Genomic DNA, 19530 nt, shown 5'->3' with positions numbered 1-19530 from the left:
ATCTTATGTAATTTAAGATATTTCCCGTAGAAGGCGAAAGTTTCAAAATATTAATACATTTTTTTGGGATGTGTCGCGATGTAAAATGGACCGTAATATTTTGGAATTTTCGGTTGTTGGGCGAAAAATAAGGCAATCTGACACATGACACGTTATTCGACGTTCTGGCGCCTATTTCACCAACTTGACAATTGACATCTGACACTGACAATATCCTGTACATTTCTGGTTGGATAGTAACGACGATACATAACATAATTGTTTACTTATTGGACCAGGAAAGTACGGTGAATTGTCAATGTCAAGGTGACAATTGTCAGCGTGGTGAATTAGGGGCCTGGTAAAAGTTGCCTAAAATCTAGATTAGACAATTTTATGTAACGGTTTGTGTCATATGAAAGCAGTGTCAGATATCGTCAATCAACATGACTATTTTATCACGTCCCAAAAGGATGAAATTGTTAAATATTGTCATATTTATTACGATTATCTGATTGACTCTAACAAAGATCTAATACTGTCAGTCTAAATAGACCATTTGACAGTTTCTAAGTTTATATTATATTTGTCAGAGCCCTATTCCATAATATGATAATTATTATTAAGACTTTATTTCGGACATCAATGATCCATAAATGATTGGTTAGTTACATCAAAAAAAGGATAATGCTATCAAAAAAAGGACAAATAAAACAGCTCGAAAGTTAAGATAAATACCTACTCTGACATATGTAATTAAAGTACCTTCTTGATTTGTAAGTTTTAGCAGTAGCTTGTTTTTACCCTAGGATTAATAATGATAGCTTACATCCGGTGTTTTAGTCATTAACTTTAGTATAGGCTATTTTAATGATGATCTATTTGAGTACCTATATCCTTTTCCTATAGTTTTTCAAGTATGATAGTTAAATCAAGAAGATATTTCAGATACAATTTTAGTTGGTTAGATTTGTCTAAGATTAAGGTTTTTGTGAGTTATGCTGGTATAAATTGTGGTTTTTGGATCGTACATCGCGATTGGAACTTTTAGTTATTTCATACCGTATAAAAGTATATTTTTTCAGTATTTCCTTTTCAGACTTTAAGATTTGGTCACATCTTGACAGTGTTTTTGAGTAGTTCTAGTTTTTTTTTCTGTAAAGTTTGGCTTTAAATTTTGCGATAACAAATTTTGAAAAAGTAGTTAAAATTGCCTTTTTTATGCTAAACATTAGACACTATCTATTTAGCTAATTGGCTCAATCCGAGCTTTTAAATATAGTCTTCATTAGTACTAAACATCCATCGCTATGTTCGGCCAGAGACTATAGGTGTGTCCAGATATGGCGAACGCTCTGCTAGCGCACCATTCGCGAATCGTTTGCACTCATGCATTTCTAAATAAATGTGCAGTGTGCGAGTGGTTCGCGAATAGCTCAAGAGCTACGCATTCGCCAGATTTGGACACGTCTTTATACTGTCCCAAGCAAGGCAACTGAGCCCCGCCGCGCGCAGCGTTCGCGCGGCTTCGGCTTCATCACGTTCCAGGAGGCTGCCTCCGTCGACAAGGTGCTCGCCGTGCCCGTGCACACCCTAGACGGCAAGCGCATCGACCCCAAGCATGCCACCCCCAAGTCCGCCCCCCGCCCCGCCAAGACCAAGAAGATCTTCGTCGGCGGCGTCGGGCAGGACACCTCCGCCGATGAGGTGCGCGCCTACTTCGCGCAGTTCGGCCACGTCGAAGACGCCGTCATGCTCATGGACCAGCAGACGAAGCGCCACCGCGGATTCGGGTTCGTAACTTTCCATTCCGAGGAAGCGGTCGAGCGCGTCTGCGACATACACTTCCACACGATAAAGAATAAGAAGGTCGAGTGCAAGCGCGCCCAGCCGAAGGAAGCCGTAGCGGCCGCCCCGCTGGCGCTCGGAAAAAGACTCGTGTTACGCCCCGGACGGGGCTTAGTGTACGCTACGGGCGGCGTCGGAGCCGTGCCCACTGTTGGCGCCGCGCACGCCTACCGCTACGCGCCGTACGCTCTGCCGACCGGCGCCACCGCCGCCACGGCGCTGGTGGCGCCGCCGCAGCCTGCGCCGCCGCCCACCATGCCGCAGTTCGGCGCGGCCTACTCACTGGCCGGTGTCGACATGTCCTCCTTCCAGAGCGTCGACTGGGGCGCCATGTACGGCCTCCCCATGTACATCTAAACGGTAAAGCATCTAACGAATTGAAAACCCCACCCGCCTACAGAGGTTAGGTATTTTATTTCTTATACGATAGTTCCTACGTTTTTAGTACGTCGTATTTTGTCTTGCCGGAGCGGCCACGGATCAGTATTCTTTAAACTAATTAAGGTTTACGGCTCACATACTTAGGTTAAGTCTTTACTCGACAAGCAATACTTGGCCCGATACGGGAACTATATCAAAGAATACGCATTTCGTTTTTTTTTTAAAGTTAAGTAAGAGGATCTCAGATATTTTAGTTTGCGGACTAATTTTTCTTTATGTGTTGGATTTGTAGTGTAGTGCACGGTCGTTGGCAATATGATCATTTATACTTGACGAATGTATATTGATGAATCTCATGCAGCTCTGTATATCTCTTTAGGTAGCGTCGATCGTCCGGTGACGGAACGCCATTTTGTTAATTGATTATCTAAATACATCACAAGTATCAGTATTATATTTTCGTGCCATTCTCGCAGAATACAAAATTGTGCCAAACTCTGCCATGTCATTTTCCGAACAACTGAGCGCTACCTTATTTACTGAGCTAACAATGGACGTCGAAATATTATTTCCATTTTCCTGTACTCCCACTCGATATAATGGTCGCAATCGAGCTTGACTACCCATCCTACAAAGAAATGTCTTACCTATTGTAAACGTTCTTTTTATTTTCAATAGCAAAACAAATAAATACATACTAATAATATATTCAATCTTACCGTGACTTAATTTATATTCCAAAACTGTAGACGTAGATTGATGCCACGTTTGCTTAAAAATATGCTCTCTAGCTTCAATTTCATAAACTTGACAATTGTCATCTGACGTTGACAATTTCTTTGCGTTTCTAGATCGACAAGTAGTAATTCGATGTATCTGCCACCTGTTGGCCTAGATATGGAAGGCGAATTGTCAGTGTCAGCCGACAATTGTCATGATGGTATAATAGAAACCTAGCGCTCAGTTGTAACACATTCCGTCATTTGGCACCGACGATCATCAGCTCACAATTATACTCTCGTACATATCTAACTGTGTGGAAAGCAATCTCATTACATATATATGTATTACTTATTTACGTAGCTATATACCTATGTAGTCAACCTGTGTGGTATCAGCGAACATCACATGCCTAACGCTGATATGGCATAGGCTTAGTTTAAATTAAATACGTATAGTATTAGTTCAAGATATGCAACTAACACCCTGTCGTGACAATAAGCTTAGAATTAAGCCTGTAGAATTGTCATGGTCGCCCGCCTTTGCCTGCTTCGGTCCCACTTTTGGGCGCCATTTTTAACAGGCAGCTGATCAAATGTGGTAATAATATTTATTTTTCTTAAACTTTGGAATTAGTAAGTAAAAATATATAAATATAAGTTATTGTACGTGGCAACTAAAAAAAAGTATTAAATTGGTATGAGTTGTAAGGATGGATGCTTGCGAGTCTCATTAATATATTTCAAAGATAACTAAATAACTATTATAGCTTAAAATATGCGTATTATTACCACTTTGTTTTAAAATAGCTTTATTTGGGCAGGGCCCTTTAAAAAACTGCCAAAATTATTTATTCCAGCGTACTTAATTCACGTACTTAGAGTTAAATTTAAAACAAAAAGCAATACGGTAGTAAAAATTGCAATACTGTGATTAATATAGTATTATTCGAATAAAAGACGATGATGGTTGTGTTTGTGCAATTTCTAGGTTTAGGCGGGGCGCGGTCTCGGAATGAGGGGTACTTAACGGTTTCATTTCAGCAGGCAAACTCGGGCGACGTTGGGATAAATTTATAGGATATTCCGATCGAAGGACAATGGTTTTTCTTAGAGAATGACGTAAATTCAATAACAATAAGATACAGAAACAAGCCTATTCGATTTTTTTTTAACTTAACTATCAGTAATGATTTGAAAACTAGACTATAAGCTTGAATTATACGATCATGACAATTGTCAATAGACGCTTACCACATTTTGGAGTCGTCAATTAACAATAATTATTGGCCCAGAAATGTACGATGTCTCCTCAATGTCAAATGACAATCGTCAAGTTCCAAAGAGGCTATATGTTAAACGCAGCGATTTCTCTGAAACTAAACGGGCAAATTCCTACAAAACCGCTCCACTTCGCTCGAACTGTCTTATACGATTTATCGATATAATTCTCGGCAAACTTACTATGTTTCCATGGCAATAGAGAACAGAGCTAGCGAAGTACTTAGAAACGTACATAATATCAAAAGGGTAGCTAACATGTCTTTTTACGTAATTAATTTGTCTAATTATTCAATTGATAGGTACTAACGTACGCTGCTGCTAAAATATGGTCAATAACCAATGAGGCAATGACATAATCGTCTAGCCACACCTTCAGGCAATTATTAGCCAAACTAAAACGTATTGATCGTTCACAGCACTATGATTATTAGCCAAGCTAAAACGTAATTCTCTATAGCAATGGAAATTCTTTCATATCTATTCATGAAATAAGAGAGCTGAATATAATACCACGGTTCTGAAAATCCTGAACTTAAAGATTACCTTAAGAGGAAAGTTAACGACCGCTTATCTAATCAAAACGTAGTCCCCATTTAACTCTCTGAATGACATGGGAACCATTTGATATATTATCTATAGCTACGCCGGATTCTTTTGATTTTTTTCTATTAATTGGGTCAGCCGCATTCGAGGGAAGCCAGTGCTGTCAAACTGGTTTAACTTGGCAGATATTCCGAAACATCAATTTATTAAAATGCAAGCAATACATTAACTTCAACACAATGTCTTCGGACTATAATTAACTAATATAAGAGTTAGAAGCTTACAAAACTTTGTTAGCGATTTTGTTTTCGCTCCTAATTTTTATAATAACGAAAAATAGAAGAAAGGAGGGGCATGGTTATAGTCGATATATTTTAATTGTATTACAATCCAGAGAGTAAAATGGGGACTACGTTTTTAAAGAGAAGCGGTTGTCCACTTTCCTCGCAAATAGCATTTTAGTGTTATCTAGTTAAATTGATAAAGATACTGTGGTACTATATTGTTGATGAATATATACGAGTATTTAAGTTTGTCGAAATAGCAGAATGCATGTCGTACGTAGCGTAGACGGCTGTATCTTGCTGCCGGCTCGGTGGCCTGATTTGTGAACTTTTTATTTATTTGACTTTTCAGTACAAGCTTTTATTGGATTATTTATCATATTTAAACAATTTTTGACTAAAAATAATTTCCAATTTGTGTTTTAAATATAGTCGTTGAAGGTAAAGGCTTGTAAGAAGTTGATTTAGATGTTATATTTATAGAGATTGTATTTATTTTGTTTATTTACATCCAGATCTGTATATAGATTTCTTCACATATCAGGCTCACCGAATGCTATTATCACATGTATACACATACCTATCCTTATTATTTAGCAGTATTCTTAGTATAATTAGGCTAGAACCTCCTGAGATTAATGACGCGCTGTTTCCTTCTGGCCAATACGTTTTACAATTCTATACGTTGCCATGCTATCATACAGATACAGAACGTGGTAGTTCGGACAAAATTTTGAAGCGGTAATGTTGGCACAACTGATTGCGTTGAGATTTCTCCGCTTTTCAAATGAACGCGTTGGTCACGACGAAACGGCCCGACTCTCACCAAGTGACACCTTTTGTATATTAGTATTACTTTTCCTGAAATTCTCAGTATTAGATGGTTGATATTATTGTGATGTCCTACACTCTTAGTAACCCTTGACCGCTTGCTGTCTTGCCAAAACTTAGAAGCGGTGGCCTTAGTTTTGAACTGTGTACTTAATATTTTCTTAATATATATCTCCTCTTTGAAATATCACTACTCTCAGCAGTCGTGATGTTGCAAAATTCTTAACAAATTATTTATATTTTTTTCTATACACCTGTAAGTTACACTGGTAAATGGTATGTGCCGTCGGTCGCTGCGTTTGCATTCGTTTGTTTTTGTTTGTCAGCGGCCGGCGGCGGTAGGCTAGCAGTAGTTATTTTGTATTTAGCGGACTTAGATTTTTGCCCGTACATAACTGTATGTAATGGAGCACTTAGAGTACCCAATGTGTCATTACATGGATAATATTAGAACAATAAAGTGTGTTTTATTTCGCTAGCTGCTAAGCGTGGGGTAGATATTTTGTGCTGGGATATGGTATGATCACTTTTGTTATCCATAGATAGTTTGCACGTATTTTGTTCAGTAGTGTGACGATGGACTTGCGAAATCTTTGCCCCACGTAGGGCGCCATATGTACCTTTTTAAGCGTAAGTATGGGAGGGTGGGGCTTCAAGGAGCCGGATGGTAAGTCGGTGTAGAGGAGGCATGCGTATAATATAATAGTCTAATAAGCGTCTTATAATCGACTAACACTTCCGCTGGACCCTGTACGGTAGCGTAAGGCATGGTTGGCATGGATTTATACGTAATCACGACTCTTATCTTCCAATTCATTCACTGTCAATTCTTCATAAGGCGTTTGCCACACGTTGGTTGTGAAACGTGCTATTAAAGTATTTCTTTTAAAGGTGAAACAAATTTAGGAAGATTCTGTTCGATCGCAGGTATTGTCTATGATATATCGACATGAACTTTAATGTTGAGGCAATTTTGTGTTTGAATGATCATTGTAGTTATCATTGTCTACAATATTTGGGATAAATAAACGTAAGATTTTACGCGATTAAGTCCCGTGCCCGTGTTAGTTTAATATTATGAATATTTGGGAGGTCGAAACGATCGATAGAATCTTTTAACTTTGAAAGAAATATTGGATACGTAGGCACGTAGTTTAGACCGTGTAGTGACGCTTCGCTTGAGGCCTACAGTCTTCCTCTAGAGAAGTTTATTTGCCAAAAGTATAGGCCAAAACTTAGCCAAAAACTCAATTCTTTGCTCAAGATAACGTAGAGTACTCATGTTCTATACTCATTGGATCAGGAATTTGATTTGTCAGACGCCATTTCATGTTGTATCGAGGTAAGGCACTAGCCAAGTTAAGGTTGAGACAATAATCTGAAGAGACGGCCAACTACGACGCTTGATTATTCTTTATCGCCATTAACAATACATTCCTCTCTAGTCAGTTTGTTATAGAATTATAAAAGTTATGTTATTTTAGCGGGAATCAACTTGCAGTCTAATCTTGCTCAATAGTTCTTGCCTAGTTGTACGTAGTTTGTTTGAGTAAAGCTTGCATTGAACGTGCCATAATACACATTCGCACGACGCGCACGTAGCGATGTCCCGTGCTTCGCATCCAGGTACCACTGGACCAAATGTAAACAACATTTAATATATATTCGTAAACTAAGGTAATAAGATATACATGGATTGATATACAAATTTTGGATTGGTATAATATAAAGTATGTTAAACAAAAGGTTAATATTATGTTGTGTGTTTTAATGTATGGCAAATGCTAGAGTAGTGACGTAGTGTAGCGATTTTGAAGTTTTACATACATTATAATATCGATAAGTATGACTAACCGAAAGCAATAACATTATTATTATATTCACTGGCGCGCGTTGCGGGCACAGAAAGAGATAGCAAATACAAGAATAAGTCGATTCAAGCACTGTTCAGAGAGCACAGCAGCGCGCGCTCCCATGTTAGAATATTTAATATACACAAGCATTACAATATAAAATATTTAAATATTTTTGTATAATAGGATCGGTGTATTCAGTAGCAAGTTGGTAATTGGTATTTAAAAGTTATTCGTGATAAATGTGCGAACACTTGTTGATAAGTGAGAGTTTGTGATTAACTTGTTTAACACTTAGGCATGCGCCGCTTAAAGGCGTGCGGCCATCTTGTTTGCGACATTCGACAAAATGGCGGCGCGGTGGACACGACATTAGATATTATATGTATAATAATTGACTAATTGTGTTTATGATTTAAATGAATTTGAATGCGCGTCTGTTCTGATGCTAGTCTAAAATTGTGTTACTTACGTCGTAAGTCATTTTTTACGGATGATAGATATGTAATGTGTGTCGTGTCCCAAGCGAACTCCAGACATCGCAATATCTATAAAGAGGCTGTATTGACATTCCTTTTATGTATATTTTTTGGTTGTAATGGAGTTTGCATTTTTTATTTATGGTAGATATACTCGTATTTATCAATTAACATAGTTTCTCATCTAAGATATATTAGAAATGGGCTGTTTTTTTATTTTATCACATAGTACACTAAATTGCAGTAGATAATACATTGTGCAATATGTAATCGATTTTCTCTTGTATGTGTTTCGAGGTTTCAGTAGTGGGGCGGGGTAGTAGAGTAGCGTTCGTTGTCGAAAATGGAAATAACTGGTCCCTAACATAGACTTTAAATCTTAACATAAGCGTAACTAGTAAGCAATTATTCGAATTTCCAGATATACGAAACGCCAGATTTAGAAAGCGTAGATACAACAAGGTGTGTATCGTTTTCAATGTAAAAAAGACTTGTTTCACCACTCTCATAATTGCCATCTGACATTAACAGTATGAGGTGTCAATTGTCAAGTCTGTGAAATAGACGCCAGATCATCGTTTTTCTTACAATAAAATTATCAAGTGTTAACTTGACAATTCTTCGAAAACGTTGTTTGTCGATCCAGAAATGTAACAATCAGTGTCAGGTGACAGAGTGTTAATTTGGTGTTTTAAAAGGTCTCCGGATATTTCAAGAATCTAGGAACGACAGTAAGAGGTTAATTTTATACTTCTATAATCTATAGCCTGCTCAGATGCTTAGTTTGATACTAGTTACGCTTATGATAGTAACCATTCCTAGTCCAGACAGTAGGTACTAGTGCAGTAAACATGCATTTTGTACAAGTCTATGTATTGGGAGTAAACGCTGTACCTTAGCTTTTTTGCAAATATTACAAATACCGAATGACTTGTATCAGTATTGTGTGAAATCTGTAGATTGATGTATTTTTCTTTTTGGCGACGCCTTTTCTGATTTCTTAAAAAATCTATAACGTTAAAAAGGCAACGGATGTTTTAGAAACATAAGTGTTAGTAGACGTTTAATGAAACATCTGGTTACCGTTAAACCTGGAGTTACCATGGTTACCAGTACAATTTGACACTGGGTTAACAGTTTAACCGGTTAACCCCGGGTTAGTAGGATGGTGCAGTTGGCGCTTATTAATTGGTTTAAACAACGGTTTTTTTGCACATCTGGAGACCACAGATTCAAAAAAGGCGTTCGCTCCATAGACAACTCTAGGCAATAGATACTGGGCTACTCTAGCGCCCCTAGCTAGCGCCCGCAGTAGAGCGCCGGCCGCGCGCCTCAACGCAATATGGTTGGTTCATCTTCACATAGAACAAATCTTAGTAATAAATGGTAACAAACACAGTCGGATTTTCATTTATCGCTTCCCTTCAATAGTAACAGTAAACTGAAGTATTTCAGTAGTTTTTGGAATGAGCTTGCCCCAGTTGGGCGCCAGTTAGTACAACAATTTTCTTTGGTAGTATAGTGGAGGAGGAGATAGATGCATGCAGACGGAGGTAGCAGTGGTGTGCATGGCAGCAGCAGGAGCCCTGGATTCAAGACGAAGACTTCGTGCTCGGTGAGACAATACTGACTTGACGCAACTGGTGATGGCACATGTTTGGCTGCGTGGCTATTCGGTCCACACTCCTTTAATTTAAAAGTTCATCGGTGCATCATAGTTTGAAGGATACATACTTTTACACTTATATGAGGCGGATCCTAATAGTCACGCAGCTTTTATTGTCGTTAAAATTATTGAGATTGCGTTTTGTAAAGTCGGGATAGTTGTAGACTTTATTAGAGGGCCTTAGTTTTACATGTTGTTTCTGGTTTAGATACACATATCAAACAAGCGCAAGCGGGTGACAGATCTACAGACGATTTAGCGATTAGCTACAATATTTTTACAAGTATAAATTTACAAATTTGATCAAAGTGCCTATAGTCTTTGGTCAAGAGTTTCTTAGGTTTACGCTTGTAAAAATGTTCTGAACAGATTCCATACAGAAGTAAATTGACTGTATCTCGTCATCTAAGCATTCGTCCCTTTAATTTTAGTAAGAAAGCGACGCATGCTTGTTTACATATAACGTTTTTATAGTGTATGTGATGAATACAAAACAGTATTTCCATAATCTTAGTATTTTGTGTGTCATGACAGTATTCGTCAAGGTTTTATATATGATGACTATCATAGGTAGTTCTGTCGACGCGAAATCAGTATTGTCATTCACTTTCAGATGCTGTTTCATTGCTTAGTTATTTAGTCCCCAACCCAAAGTGCATCCCAGTATAATAGTGTAGAACATAGTTTAAATACATGGTTTTGGGTGCTGGCCGTTAGTAGCTTAGATGAATGGTCTATTAAATTTTACGTAAATCCTACAAAAAATTGTGATGAGACTTACCTTTGGGAATCGCTTGTTTTTTAATCTCTGTAGTGTAGACTCCTGTAGAAAATTAGAATTAATAACATATCAGCCGAGAGACCCCCTACAAGACACAATCGAGTTGTGCCTTAAGTTAGTTTTCTATTTGAAAAACGAGAAACGTAGATCTTTCTAGAAGTAGTACATGGACCAAAGACTCGATTAGTTTGAAATATATTTTTTGTATCTCTTTTCTGTTGAACAAGATGTGATCGATTTTCGTAAATAAATCAAATTAAGATTTTTCACATGTAGTGTATTTTAGAAGTTTAAAAAAGTAACAGAAAATTTCAAGTACAACGTACTTCGTTTTGTAGTAGTACAAAGTAATTTAAGTATTGTAAATGCATCGATTTTATGTCACTTGTTACACTGACACGTCTTCCTATGAATTGATAATAATAGACTGATTGTAGTCACCCATTTCGTATGTTTTGTTTAATTATATCCCAATTGCCTGGGATGCACTGATTTCTTTATTCTACATATGTAAGAGCACTTGTTTGGATCTGTCAAATTTTCCGCCTTTTCTTGTCTCTGGCATTTTTTTTTTTTTTTGCAAGAGCATTCGTCTGAATCTAGTCAGTTTTGCCGCCATTTTATCTATGACCGTTGAATTTTTTAAAGGTCTGAAAAAGTGCTTCAGCGCCTAAGGTGCATTAAATAGTGTTTTCTGTAGTTGAAAAGTGTTCAGTAGTGTAAAACCCCAGTACAAGGAACGGTGCAGTGCCTCGTTGTGTGACAATATCATGTTCACAGTTCATTTAGTACCTGCGTATCTCGCGTAGCACTGATATCTATGAAATTGTAACATTTTCATACATTATCTCAAAAAAATATATTTTAGGCAACAAAAAACATTGGCTTAGAATAAATTTAAGTGGAAAAATTATGTGCCTTGGGTGAGACTTGAACTCACTGCCTCTGGATCGATACTGCAGCGCTCTGCCAACTGAGCCACCGAGACCTCATCCATAATCAGCAAATCTTCCCACTGTATAGATCTAGGGTATGGGAATGGGTAGCACATCGTAACTGGTGAATTTCCAATATGACTTTTGGAACTCCGGTGGCCGTTTAAGAAGTGTAACGCTCTTACGGTAGATGTCGCTAGGGTCCCCTACACCCATATAGTGGGAAGATGACTATGGATGAGGTCTTGGTGGGTCAGTTGGCAGAGCGCTGGAGTATCGATCCAGAGGCCGTGAGTTCAAGTCTCACCCAAGGCAGTAATTTTTCCACAAATTTATTCTACGCTTAATAGCATCGTTCGCAGACGTTTCTGCTTATTAAAAATTAATTTAAAAAAACATTGGATTAATAATCTTATATAGGTATTATCTTTTTTTGTTGCCTGAAATCTTTAATTCAGTAAGTTGAGAAACTTTTTCTATAAATTGTGACTTCTGTACTAGACTAGTCATTTGTGATAAATTATGAGTTTTGATAAAGTTAATTTAGGATTTTTTTACTTTTGTATACTTAGTTGTTTTTGCGTTACAAAACAAAGTTTAGTTTGTAATAGTTTTTCTCTGAACTTTAACAATTAGTTGTTTTTTCTAATCTAACGTATTTGTACATATTCTAGATTTAATGACATTGTTATTAATAATATTTGTATTTAATTATCATGTAGGTAACCTGTATTTAGGGGTGACTAGATATTAGGCTCTCTGAATTTGTCTTTAAAATTTAAAAATAGTTTCTGTATCGATTTGATGTAGTTAAAAAGTTACTGGGTATAATATGACTTTAGTACTGGAATGTTTTAGTTTGGAAAGAATGATAAAACCAGTGGTGGTACTTCGTTTCATGAAAGTATTTGGTAAAGGTACTAGCCTTTTTAATTATGTGACTTTTTACCTCGATAAACTATTTATTTTGTAGCTTTAACACGCGCCTTTGTTTTATGACATGTACTTTAAAAATCTGTGCTTTTAAAAAGGCTTTATAGCGACAACTTAAAACATTATTACTTGAAATTTTATGTTTGTTTTTATTATTTCTAATATTTTAATTTATAAAATAGGCATTCAATAATGCTACTTCCATGACTCGTAGTAGACGACCCACTGGCATAGCAGAATAGTGATTGAAAACGAAAAAGAAGTGCCCCTCGAATTTGTATATCTACTAAACAGTATATAATCGAAATTATTCAATATTTACATCGTTAGTCGTAGCTGTAATTCTGTCAAATATATAGATTTTTTACTCCTACGTAATAATTTACGGAAAATGAAAAATAAAATGTGATTTGCTGGTTACAGTTGTTCATTACAAAAATCAAGAAAATATTTTTCATTTTACGTTCCTAATTGACCTTTGTGCTAATATGCTTGGAATTCTGTGCTTTATATATATATATTGTCAATTAATCAGTCAATAAATGTTTTTCTTGGGAAGCCGATTTGTTAGTTCTCATTTAAAACGTGGCAACCGAAATGTGCCTTCTCCGAATACGAAGTTTCTAAAGATAGGCTTCAGCGACAAGCAATTGGACGTATTTATGCAAACGGGAACCAACCCACACCAAATACTCATTCAAATGTTTACTACATTGTTTTAACATTAAGGTTCGATTTTCAATGAGTATTTGGTGTGGATTGGTTCCCGTTTGCATAAATACGTCCAATTAGTAATCAATTAATAAGTGTTCCAATCTGTACAATTATAAGGACCCCTAGTACTCCGTTTAAATCTAAAGAGCTTATTATATTTTCTAAACTGACGGCAGGATCGCCGCCATACTTGAAACATGATGGAGATATCTCACTTCTACGTATTGCTGTGTCCCTGTCGTTGGAAACTAAATTCAGGAAGGTGTAAGAAACACTTTGTCAAATTATATAGGTTCGCCATGGCATACCTACGGTAGGAGTTTGAGCCACCTCAGAAACAACTGAAAGGGGTTGGCAATTGTCAAAGGTTTGCATAGATGGCGCCATCAATAGCTTGCCCCTTTCTCTAGTTGAGTTCTATGACATTTGGCTTAAAGGGCTGGCATGCAGGGCATAAAATTCTGTTTAAAAAAAAAAACAAAAAGGCAAGCTGCTAAATACTTCGACCGGCCAGCCCTATTCAAAGCTGAATGTCTATGGTTCGAAAATCAATCTAACAAACCGTTTTCGGCAAACTCAAACTTTTATTTAGCAAATAGGCCACAAGGGCACTTTTACATGTCAAGATGCAATTTAGGTTTGCAATTGACAATACACGGCACTATAGTCTAACGCAGATAAGAAGGTAATTTTGACAGTTAATTATGAATCCTTAGATATAGTTTGTCAAAGGACTGTTCAGTTGATTTCAATCATAGACAGAGAGAATCATACTATCTTAAATTTGTCTTACACTAGTACTAGCACTCGAAAGAAAAGGATGAGTATAGTTTTTGTTGTTCTTATTTACTGACAATTTGGTTTGACCAACTATATATGCTATCAGTTACTGTCTAAATTGACTTCTTAACTTACAGCGAGTATAGAAGATACCGCGAAAAAAAGGCTAGGAAGATTGACGTATCATAATTACTTATTTAGGTTATGATTTTTGGTACACCTTATAGATAATTTTGACTAAATCTACCGCGAAAGTAGGTAGGTATCGATAAAATCGAAATTTCTTTATCTGCTCGAATATACAAGAGCGATGAGAAAGGCGAAATTTAGATTTTACTGCAGTAGGCTGCGGCCTGCACCCTATTACATAGACATCAGAATTAATTTAATATTAATACCATCTATGACTTCGCATATCTTTAAATCTACCGGTGATTTCGGGCAGGCAGTATTCCAAGTATATTGCACCGACTAGCAACTTGGCAGTTTTCTAAACGGGATATTATTATATGGAAAGTTAAGTCTACCCTCTGTAATATTATTATTTAGGTATTTCAGTTAAGTACGAGAAATTTCAGAACTTCAGGTATAGGGAGAGTGAACGTGTTAATCGCATCTAAAATACAAGTCATTATAAGTAGTTGTACTTAGGTCTTAAACCTCCCGACGCAATATGTGCGACGGCGACCTTTGTCCTATTTTCATAGGCCCCTAGGCCCCCGAGCTAGTTTTTCGCGAAGATCACGGACGTAAAGTACGGAGTAAACAGTGGCAGATTTGCAGTCTTCCGCCCTAGGCCCCGGGCCCTTTCTCAGCAGCTCAGCACCCATTATATAGACTGCTGCCCCTAATGTCTTGCCGCCCTAGGCCCGGACCTACTCGACCTTAGAGGCACCCTACACTAGCGTCTCCCGAGCGCCGGCGTCTAGTAAACTCTATGGCTGCTACTCGACGCAACGTTGGCGCAACTGCGCAGCAACGTCATTCTCCATAGCGCCGACTAGACGCCGACGCTAAAAAGACGCTAGTGTTGGGCGGCCCTTAGGGCAAATCTGCCACTGAGAGTAAAGTAAATGCTATACTTTTTTCTGAAAATGTTCATCTACGTCCTACGTCTCACGGTAAACAACATCTAGCAATTTTCTTTATATTTATTTATTTACTCAGTTTGAAAACTGCCAAGTCGCTCCTAACAACGGTATTAGTCGTAGTTTGTAAAAAGATTTGCAGAGTTTTAACTTAGCTTTGTATTGTATATTTATCTACTGGTTCCCGACTGACACCGCGAGGTGGCGCTGCGCAATTGGAACTAATAAACGAATAGCATAAGTAAATGGTTTACATTCTATCATGCTGTTTTATTCAATTACCTTATCTTACTTGCGCCAATCTGATGCGTGTGCGTAGACTGCACGTGTACGCTAATATGTTGGAGCCGTGCATGCGTAACACGCACGCGGTGTGCCGTCTCTAAGTATCATTCATATATTACAACGCGCACGATCTACGCACACGCACGTGTGCACCGACCTTCCGAGGGACACAATGAACGCTATTATACCGGGTATGACCAAAAAAACATGATAAAAATTAAACTAGGCTTCCTCAAACTGACCAACATTTGTTCATCGACTTAAAAATAATGAAGACTTCCGACTTCGTATTTTTCATACTTAATATTGTCTTTAATGTACGCTGTCATCAGTGTAATAAAGTCACGCTTTAAACAAAACAAATTTCGCAATACATTGCGTCTTAGAATAAACTATAATAAAAATTAAGTTATTTTTAAAAGTCGCTGAACAAATGTTGGTCAGTTAGTTTAATTTTTTGCTCGTATTACCACAGAACTAGGATGACATAAGCATAAATTTTAGGTATGTGCGTATTACAGACACACCCTGTCTAGTCACAATATTACAAGGAAATACAAATTGAGGATTTCGGTTATATGACTTGGTTCTAATGTTAAGGGGCCCACTGACTATCAGTTCGCCGGACGATATCGGCCTGTCAGTTAGAATAAAAATTTGACAGTTCCGAACAACTGACAGGCCAATATCGTCCGGCGGACTGATAGTCAGTGGGCCCCTTAACTGTCCATTCGGAATCCCAATCCCAGATGAAATATTGGTAGTAGGCCAGGATTACACTTGTAAGTTTTACTTACGTAAGTAGGGACACAGCTATACTACAGAATGAGATATGAATATCGTTATCTCATTCTAGCAATTAGCTTTGTCCCTACTTACGTAAGTAAAACTTACAAGTGTAATCCTGGCCTAAGAGCTGTGTGCTTAGTCTGACCAAACTAACTTCTGCACTAACTTATATTCATTGAAATTTAACGTTTATGCTATCATATCGACACTGACATTGCTAATGATATGCAGTTACCTTGGGCCGATTACACTCTATAAAACAACTTGAAAAGCCTATAATATTTAATAATAAGGGTGTCCGGCAAGCTTGGTTCTTGGTAGTTCCGCTCTCATTTTAACCTTTTGGACGCCAATGGCAGATATATCGGCACCGCAGGTCCAACGCCTAAGACTGATTAATCCGTCACAGACCACAGAGCAACATAGACCTACGTGCATGTGCATAAAGTTCAATTTCAGTTTTGACACTTCAGTGACTTGGCGTCCGAGTGACAGCTTTTGTGTTTGGCACGGCGTCGAAAAGGTTAATACGACTATTAGCTAGATGGCTCTGAAACTTTGTTCTTACAATAGGATAAGGTATATCCTAATCTCTAGGTCTGTAATTAGTTTATGTAGCTTCAGATACCATAGTTAAAAAAATACAGCGAATTTAAGTTTTTACACAAAACTTGTTTTTGCTCTATTTCGTTTGTTTTATAAACTGGAGCTATATAAACTAATTTCAGACCTAGATATACCTCATGTCATTGTATGTGCAAAGTTTCATTACAATCCAACACGTAGTTTTAAAATGAAAGCGGAACTACGTTTGTATGGGAAGGTGCAATTCGGCCGAGCTTGCCGGGGTCTCATAAGCCAAGCCAAGGATACGGAGACTTGTAGTGTCATCATGAATAGGAGTTATTAGACCAAGATAAGTCTGCAACGGTTTTGATAGTTAGTGCATAGAACTTGCACTGCGGGTGCTATCAAAATCGTTGCAGACTTTTAGGTATCTGGTCAAATTTTTCTATGGGAGTTCAACACTTCGAGGAACTCTAATTACTCTGGAAGTAAGTATGAAATTAAAATGTAGTCTGTCAAACCCAACCCAACTAAATAAGAACAAAAAAAAACTATACTCATCCCTATCTTTTGGATGCTAGTACCGTAAGCCGAGCATATGATTGACGCGACAGTATCTCGCCGCGAGATAGACTACCAACCCGTCTGTTGCTAACTGTATGAATTAAAGGGGGACGGGTAGTCTATGCCGCGGCGAGATACTCTCGCGCCAATCATGTGCTAGCCCGGCTGGCACAATCTATAAAACAATAGTCATTCGACGAAGCCGTCTAGACAGGGCAATCGTGCGGGGTGCGAGGGGCGAGGGGCGGGTCGCGCACCCGAGCTGCATACATCGCCGTTGTTAGTAGCTCGGTACTACTTACTAGCGTGTCTTATAGTAAGTCTTGAGCAGTTGTGTAAAAGTGACAACCCTACAGTGTTCTTGTGCTGTGTCGGCATTTACGCAAACATCAAAGACGTCGGTCCACTGATACTTTTTACATTGTGGTTTGTGGTACTAGCTTAAAGCAAAGACATTATGATTCTCTATGTCTATGTTTGAAATGAGACAGTCCCATCCCATGGCTAAACTATAGGTACCTCCCAAATGTGTACTTAGAAGGATAACAAAGAAATTATCAAAAATATTATAGAAAGGTATATTATGGAAAGATAAAATTGCTATAATTTTTTTGACAGGCGCTTAAAATTCCACGTAGGTAGGATTTTATTTCTCAGTTGTTTCATTTGGGTGCATTGAGAACTATAGTCTGGCAAACAAAATATGTCAGTAAAAAACTAGGGTAATTGTGTCAGTTCACCGTCCAGTGCCTGTTTCCGTCCACTTGGCGGAGTTGCCACAAAGAATTGCGTATAATTTGAATGTAAACCTACCTTAACGCACAATTTTGGACTTATTACAATCCTTAATGTCGAAACAATAGATCTATTTACATAATTTTTTTTTTTTAATATATTAATTTATTTATTTTTATATTTTATTTAATTTCAGTAAACATATAGACATTTATTTACATACAAGATATATACAGTGGTACTACGTAAACGAAATTAATAACTAGCTTAAATCTAAAATAGGCCCTTGAAGGCCCTTGAGGCATTGTACCAAGGATGCTGGCGGCATTTCCCCGCTATTTTTAATTCGCTACTTGCAAATTATATTTTTTATAAAATAAACCGTAACCATTATTTAAGGCCAAATAATATTAACCTAAAATAGACAATATGAGCAATACAAACAAATATAACACATTTAAGTAAGACTACTTAAATATATTTTTTTTTGCATTTCAAAGTTGGCATCTCCTATAATTGGACGGTATCTGACGCAATTACCCTATACTCATTAATTTCTAGTACTTGCGTAAGAGAAAGACAGTATGATTCTCTCTGACTATGTTTGTAATGAGACAGTCCCTGGCCAAACTGTAGGTATATATAGTTGGTCAAGCAAATGTTGTCAGTAGAAAAAGGCGCGAATTTTAAAATTTCTATGGGACGATAACCCTTCGCGCCTACATTTTTTTAATTTGCCGCCTTTTTCTACTGACAAGATTTGCTTGACCAACTATAGAATATTTTACCATTCTGGATCTATTTTTTATTTATTTATTTAAAAAAAACACTTAGGACTAAATAAACACTTAGGGATTTGTATATATAGGTATACAAATTTTTCGCCAAACTGAAGACAGTTTGTTGCCGAATAGTGCGCTCTCAAAATTTATATTGTACTTCCTAAAGACAGTACAATATGTTAGATGTTTCTACGGTGGGCGGTGGGCGCGGACGGCACGGTGGCCCATTGACTCCCTGTCACACTTACGTACGAATTTACAAGTGCGACAGAGAGGTAACACGTCGCGGTAGACCAGGCGCGGTAATGTTGGATTTGGATCAACGACCGTAAGCTAGTGTTCGGGCAATGTTTGGTATTGAATGAATGAATTGAATGGAACCTCAGAGAACACAAATGACGTCACAAATATTGTACACTTTTTCTTCTATAAATGCTTTGTAACAATAAAAATTAATTAAATAAAAAAACTATGAAGGTACTAGTCTAACTTTAACCTACATAAAAATATCTATTAAATAAAACAAAGGTTTGAAAAATCCGTTCAATAATAATCAAAATAATGCGGAGCAAAACAGTCACATGGAGTTTTTTTGTGGTCCATTCAACATCGTTTTTATTAATAATTCATACCTAAAGCAAAACGGAATTTAAAACATCTCATTCGAAAGCGGTTTGCGTTAAATATGGCGATTAAAAAAATATTGCAAA

The 19530-nt window shown here is 37.4% G+C and overlaps 1 protein-coding gene and 1 long non-coding RNA gene across 2 annotated transcripts in view; both read left to right on the top strand.

The window, feature by feature from the left end:
- LOC134752164 (RNA-binding protein Musashi homolog 2-like) overlaps nucleotides 1–6329 on the top strand; it is a 160222-nt gene extending 153893 nt beyond the window's left edge. The window contains exons 4-5 of the mRNA XM_063687770.1: nucleotides 1495–5722; nucleotides 5778–6329. Coding sequence (XP_063543840.1) covers nucleotides 1495–2184 — 690 coding nt within the window. The 3' untranslated portion in view covers nucleotides 2185–5722; nucleotides 5778–6329. The remainder of the gene's footprint in view (nucleotides 1–1494; nucleotides 5723–5777) is intronic.
- Nucleotides 6330–6817: 488 nt separating this feature from the next.
- LOC134752207 (uncharacterized) lies at nucleotides 6818–13079 on the top strand. The gene is made up of 2 exons (XR_010128740.1): nucleotides 6818–6873; nucleotides 6938–13079. It is a non-coding gene; the product is annotated as an uncharacterized LOC134752207 (long non-coding RNA).
- Nucleotides 13080–19530: the final 6451 nt, after the last annotated feature.

The sequence above is a fragment of the Cydia strobilella genome, chromosome 24, assembly GCF_947568885.1.
Source record: "Cydia strobilella chromosome 24, ilCydStro3.1, whole genome shotgun sequence".
Classification (NCBI taxonomy): domain Eukaryota; kingdom Metazoa; phylum Arthropoda; class Insecta; order Lepidoptera; family Tortricidae; genus Cydia; species Cydia strobilella.
This window is presented reverse-complemented; position numbering and strand designations above follow the sequence as displayed.